Source organism: Gavialis gangeticus, unplaced genomic scaffold (assembly GCF_001723915.1).
Source record: "Gavialis gangeticus isolate Ggan-Ray unplaced genomic scaffold, GavGan_comp1, whole genome shotgun sequence".
Lineage (NCBI taxonomy): Eukaryota > Metazoa > Chordata > Crocodylia > Gavialidae > Gavialis > Gavialis gangeticus.
In genome coordinates, this window is record NW_017729002.1 from 23771977 (window position 1) to 23778837 (window position 6861).

Genomic DNA, 6861 nt, shown 5'->3' on the forward strand with positions numbered 1-6861 from the left:
GGCCACCCGCATGATCCGGGGACAACAGGGCAGACCCTACAATGAAAGACTGCGGGACCTAAACCTGTTCAGCCTTCACAAGAGAAGGCTGAGGGGGGACCTGGTGACTGTCTATAAACTCACTAGGGGGGACCAGAAGGGTTTGGGAGAGACACTGTTTCCCCTAGCACCCCCTGGCATAACAAGGAATAATAGACACAAGTTATCGGAGAGTAGGTTTAGATTAGACATCCACAAGAACTACTTCACAGTTAGGGCGGCTAGGAGCTGGAACCAACTTCCAAGGAAAGTAGTGTTGGCTCCTACCCTGGGGGTCTTTAAGAAAAGGCTTGATGCCTACCTGGCTGGAGTCATTTGAGTCCAGTTTTTCTCCCACCCAGGCAGGGGGTCGGACTTGAAGATCTACAAGGTCCCTTCTGACCCTACTTCTATGATTCTATGATTCTTTAGGTAATTTATCCTAGGCAGTTAGGGCCTACATGGGTATGAGGGATGGAGGCAGAAAAACAGCAGCACAGGAGATGGTAAGTTTTGCCAGTTTGCCATTAAGATGCTGAGTCTTTGAGAGGATTTCAGTTTTATGTACCCTAGAAAGTTACCACCTTCAAGTTCACCAACAAAATGTTCTTTCTGAGCAGAACTGCCTCGTCTCTTCAAACTTTTTTCCTCATCAATCTAATGGTTTCTGGAACCTAACTGGGCTTTTTTTTTATTCTTTTCTTTAGACACCCCAGAAAAACAACAACTTGAGAAAACTTCCTCTTAACTCCATATTGAAAGTATCTAGCCCGATAAGGACTTCAGTCTCCAGCCTCAGAGCTATTTACTGTGCCCATGATATAACTGCTATGCTGTAAGGAGGAAATACCTTCCAGTAAACACCTAATTAATATTAATTGGATACTAGGATGAGACCTATCTTCCTCTGATTAGTCTCAGTGGATTTGATTTGAAGATTTAATTAGTTTGAGGAGACCTGATTTTTGTGACTTTACTCAGGGCTTATTTTCTGTTCATGAACAGTTCCAGCCAGACTTACATCAGCTACTGGGATGAGTGTGTCAGCAAGGTGGCCAATCCGATTCTTTCTGTACAACCAGGACATCAGCAGTATCCCCAGAGCCACGTCAGCGAGGAGAGAAACAAAGATGTTGGCTTTCCTGTGTTCCAGATAATGAGAAACAAAGAGCAGAGGAAGAAGACTGCTTACTGTTTCAGTAACAACAATCACCAGCTAAATTTACATAGCACCTTTCAGCAATGAAGGATACCAGGGCACTTTACCAAAGGTATAGGGAGGGATTTGATTGCTGATATGTTACTGCTATGCTGCAGTCTTTGATCAAATGCAGCAGTCTTTCTGAGTCAACAGTACTGAAAAATAATAGTAATAGTCTTTGTGTGGGTGTGTGTGTGGTGTCCATGTGTGGAAAACTGGAATGACATTATGGGAGGATGAGATAGGCAGAATGTAAGCATTTAACTTGTGATGTAATGCTTTCACTTGGAGCAGTTATATAGATTGGAGGTCTTTCCAAAAGATATGCTTTCATTTAACTGCTTATACTTTGGTTAAATATTTTTTACCTACAAAATAAGATAAACTAAACTCCCCCTCATTGCAGGAATTTCTGAATAAAATTCCATGGCCTGGCTTGGGCAGAAAAATCACACTATACAATGAGAATATTACTTTTGGCCTTAAAATCTACTACTGTATTTTACTGTCTATAGATTGACACAGTATATGAGTTGATCCCATTTTTCTGATCCAAAAAGTTAGGAATTTCGTAGATCCAGTGTATAAGTCAACCTAACTTTTTGGATCAGAAATATGGGGTTGACTTGTACTGGTGCCTGTGCACTCTCACTGCAGACCGGGGACTAGCAGGGTGGACACATGCCACAGAGCTGCTCATAGGGGATGGGGCCGGGCTTGGCACTCAGCTGATGTGGCCCCATCCCCTGCAAGCAGCGCTGCCTGGGCTGCGACAGCTGAACGCAGAGCCCAGAACTGCTCACAAGGGACAGTGATGCAGTGTGTAAGTCAAGGCTGAATTTTAAGAGTTAAAAACTGGGCTTCAAAACTTGACTTAATAAACTTTGAAATATGGTAATCTATTTTTCAGTATTCCCTGAAAGCCCATTACTGTAGAATTTGAAAGTCCCACTTACTAGGATTTGCAAAGCGCTGCCCATAGGTGATTCACACTCTATCTCTGAAATCTTTGCCTTTCCTTCCTGTACTCAATGTGGGGTGGGTTTTGTGTGTACATATTTTTCTCTGTTGCTTTGATTGTAGCTCCCACTGTGAAAATTCCTCATCTTTAGTCGCTTCAGGAAGGATCCTCCAAAAGACTGGAGTAAGGGAGTAGCTTCCTACCCTTGTGGAACCTGTTCTAAGACCTCAGTTTTGTTTCTCATCTGATTGCTTTCACAATGATTGAATAAAAGGACCTACAGAACTAGCTATAGTCAGGTAGAGTATATGAAGGTGCTGTACAAGCTTTCCTTGTGCATCTCTGTCAGCATATCCCAATCCAGTTTCCTAAGGTTATGTTTCCACCACCTCTGACCACGCTAGGAAGCCCTGCCATGGAAATGCCCCATCTACTAATTCCTAGTCTGCATCTGCTGAAAGAATGTAATGTCACTGCTTTAAGAGCGATGCACATGGGCCAATAAGCACACTTGAGACTGATAATGGCGTTAGACATCAATAAGGGTGCACCTAACAGTGGTCATATTATCTCTTTTCAGCATTTGGAGTGGAAGGAATGGCAGAAAGGGGCCAGGGAGAGTTTTTGTGGTGGTGCTCCCTTGCACGGTTCCCAGCAGAGTAATTCAGGGAGCATAAGTATGATGAGAAGGGATCAGGATGATATTAGAATCAAAATGATGAGAGAAAAACTCTTATCTCTTCCTCGACCAAAAATATTCCTGTACAACTATATGATCACTGTAAAACTAGATGTCTATCTCATAAAAACAGACTTAGGACCAGATCCTATTTAATTTTTCAAGCATATAAGTGGACTTAAGTGTCTAAGTGCAATTCTATTCAACTCTGTTCAAGGTATTGAAGATCCATTAATGCATCTACTCTTGTAAAACACCATCGTCTGACCCTTAATACTGAGTCACAAAAAAAACCAGTGCGGAGGATGAGGAAACACACACCTTTTCATTTAACAGTTTTTCAGGGACTTGATCTGGGTGGAATGGGTTTTTATTTAAGCATCTAAATCTGCTTATGGTACCTAATCAATGGAATAGAATCTGGCCCTTAGTATCAGAAAAACAAATAGATTACAACCACCCTATGGTACCACAGCCAGGGGAGGGAGAGTTTCTTAGCAGCTAGAGCAGAAATTGTTTGGTTCACAGATGATGAAGGCTCCAGCAGGAGACAGAGGTCACAAACTCTGTGAGCTGTCAGAGTAGGTGTGTGTGTATATATATATATATATATATATATATATGTATGTGCACAGCATACCTCATTAGCTGTGGCTGGTTTTGAGCCTTCCTGTTACTGCTGATGACCTGAAGGTGCTCTAACCGGTGCCCCAATTGTTCGCAAGTTGAGAGTTTACTCCATATGAAAGATAAAGGCCAAAACTTCAGCACTCTGCAAAAAAACAAGGGGAATGAATCTCTCCTGGTTAATTTTGGCTTTGAAGCACATGGTATGATATTCAGGCAACTTCCCGTGCAAGATGTTTCAGGTGATGGCAAGATTCTGTACACATACAAATAATACGAATGCAGACAAAATGTAACAAATTTTAGAGCTAAATTCCCTTTAAGTATTAAAAAGACAGGGAATGTGGAATGAAAGTGGCCTTTCTAAAAAAAGATATTCAAACTGTGTCCCCATACAGATGCCAGTCTCACAGCTTCCTGTGTGTACCTCTAGAGCAGTATATCAAACTTATTCTCCAGAAAGAAAGAAATCCCATTTTTAACTATGGTCTATAAGTCAGGGTATTCAGTCAGTCCACAACAAGTCTTCTATTCATGTCCATTAGAGGTCTGTACAGATATCAATGCTGCAACATGGTTTTTGTGTCGTAATTAAAATTTTAACCTGATTTTTGCCCCATTCAGTTTCTGAATTATAGTAAGAAATGGGCACCCAACTCTTTTAGATTCCTTTGAAAATCCAAGTCTTAACTCTTGTTGCTTTCAATATGTGTCTGCCTGTATCACACAGCTTCATTCAATCAGAAAAAATGATCTCTTTTACGATCACTGAAATTTCTGTCCTTTATTTCTCTTCCTTCCTCTTCATGCATACATGTGTATCTCCTCTTTTCTTTCCTCCAGATCAAACCTTAACACCCTGCCTAGGGTCTTCACACTTTCATCCATAAAAATGGCCTGCAGTAAGTAGATAACTGAAGTAGTAAGCAGACATTTTAGAATTCAGTGAATTTGCAAGTTAACATCTAAACGAGTTCATGGGGTGAGGGAGTTCACACCTCTCAGAGCAACTGGGTCTTTCTGCAGTCTCAGGAATGCCACACTGCATCAACTTATGTTCAACTGACCTTCTGGAAGGTTCTTCTTGTCACCATTCTTTGTCTTGCAGCTAATAAAAGAAGACTACAAGGGGGCACTTAATGTGGTCTAGGCTGAGGCCAGTGTCAGGAAAAAGAGTATCAGGCCCAAACAGACATAACAGGTGAAGTGCTTCAGACAATGAGCATACAGATATTCATGGCCAAAGAAGCACTTAAAAATGATCCTCAAAAAAAATTAAAATAAAAAAGAAAGAGAAACATCTTTTCTCTTCCTGCAACAAGATCTTCCTGAAACATCTGTACACTCCATGGAGGAGGGCTTGCTCCTCTGGCATCCTGTAGTTGCTACATTTTGTAGCAAAAAACCCCCACTCTCCTAACCCCTGGTGGGAGAGCAGGAAACCCTTCATTCTTTTCAGATTTTAGTCCTCAAGGCTAGGGACAGAAGTTACACATAAATGAGTTTAAGTCATCGGAAACTGGTTTAAACTTGTAACAGAACAGAATTTTCATGCACATAAACCAGTTTCAAAATGGCTGAAACTGGTTTCAGATAAGTATGATATTACATTCAACCAAGTTTAACTTCTGTCCCAGGCTCCTTCCTGGTTCAAGTTAAAACAATCCCCCAGCATCCCAGCATGCTTTCCAGCCCTGGGCTGGGCTGGGCTGTGCTGTCTACTCCGACAGAGAAGGGTTTGGGGGGTGGGGACGGAGGGACTGCACTGCCCCCCACCCCCTGACAAACCCAAGCTGGGGTCTGGGGCCAAGGAGTGGGGTTAAACTTTCCTTCCCCCAAGTACAGAGCTGCTCTGCTAAAAACTTACTGCTGGCTGTGACTGTACACTATAAATCCCAGAGGCACCTGGAAGCAGGAAGAGGAAGTGATAAACAACTCTGCAGAGTCCAGCTGCTGTGATTCTGGACTGGAAATCCCACAGACCTTGGGGGCAGCATGAAGAGGAAACGAACACACAGCCCATGCTGGCTACCTACTAGAGAGCTGTGCTGTAGCACCCCCCCAGCTTCTGGCCTGAGCCACTGCAGACATGTGGCTGCACTTCCTGAATCAAAAGTGTGTGTCTGTCCAGTTGTTTCAAAGCTTAATCTCTGCATTTTAGACTAACCTGCAAAGACTGAATCAATTCAGCCTTGGGCTTTTTGACTGTCTGTGCTTAGCTTAAGACCAGAGCCTAGTGAAAACAATGGCTGAAAAGCATGCAGAGATGGCTGTTCCCCAGCTAAGGAGCAGGAGGGAAGGATTATTTGCCTGTCATTCAGGTTCCAGAGGGTCCCAAGGATAGCTGAATGGACAGAAGATGGATGACTGGCTGTCTACCCAACCCTTCCCCCACCGCTTCCCTTGATAAGGGGAAGCAGAGCACTGTGGGATGCCAGAGAACCAAGCAACTCCCTGTTGGGCCTCATGGCTGAAGACTATCACTGCTGCATGCCATTGTGGCAACTCTGAAGTCCTGCTCCAGCTGGGGGCATGGTTAGGGTAGCATATCTGTATAACACTGAGGCTCCCTGAGTTGGAAGCACCATAAATTGGAGTGGGATTCAGAGTGCTTCAAATGCATGTCTATCCATAGCTTTAGCAGTATAATTTGTAACATACTATACTTGGGATTCTGTGAGGACTAAACTTAGACCCCAACATAAGCAGTATGACTCCTTTACTGAAGTCAACAGAACTTTCCCTATTAAGGGCAAGGGGACTGCTTCATTTATACCTGCTTCTTACTTATCTCATGGAACACTCTGCTCATCTCTTCCTAGTCTCTTGCCATGCTTATGTCAGTTTCACTTAGTTTGCATACACACAACATCTATGCAAATTATTCTACTTTGCTCTTGAATTTACACTATCATTTATGTTTCTTTGGATGAATCTGATATCTTTTATTAGACCAACTTAAATAGCTGGAAAAAAAATTTCTAGCAAGCTTTCAGATTTAAAAACCCTTTGTCAGTCTGAGGAAGCCTCTGCAGTTGGTGTGTTATTTTCCTGGATGGAATGAATAGTAAAGAAGCCAGAGGCTTGGGATGGTATGCATGCAAGACAGGCAGTCAGTGAAGATGTAAACTGAGAAGTCAGTGGGTGAGAGACAGGCTGGGTGGGGGGCAGAAAGGGGATGAATGTAGCAGTTAAACAATGGAGAGGTACCTGGGGAGTCAGATGGCAGGCAGGTTATAATGTATCATAAATCCAATATATATATTTAGTCTATGATTTTTTGTATCCAGGAGGTTTATGAAGTGAAGTTCATAGGCTCGTCTTTGAGAAGTGTTCTGTAAATTCCCTTTGAGGATTAGAACTGAGAGATTGGAG

At 42.7% G+C, this 6861-nt stretch overlaps 1 protein-coding gene across 3 annotated transcripts in view; it reads right to left on the reverse strand.

The window, feature by feature from the left end:
- Positions 1–6861, reverse strand: part of PIGQ (phosphatidylinositol glycan anchor biosynthesis class Q) — a 102354-nt gene that overhangs the window by 48902 nt on the left and 46591 nt on the right. For all 3 annotated transcript variants that reach the window (XM_019507677.1, XM_019507675.1, XM_019507676.1), the window contains exons 3-4: positions 3500–3631; positions 1040–1160 (exon numbers count right to left, since the gene is read on the reverse strand). In XM_019507677.1, the coding sequence (XP_019363222.1) occupies positions 1040–1160; positions 3500–3631 (253 nt within the window). The remainder of the gene's footprint in view (positions 1–1039; positions 1161–3499; positions 3632–6861) is intronic.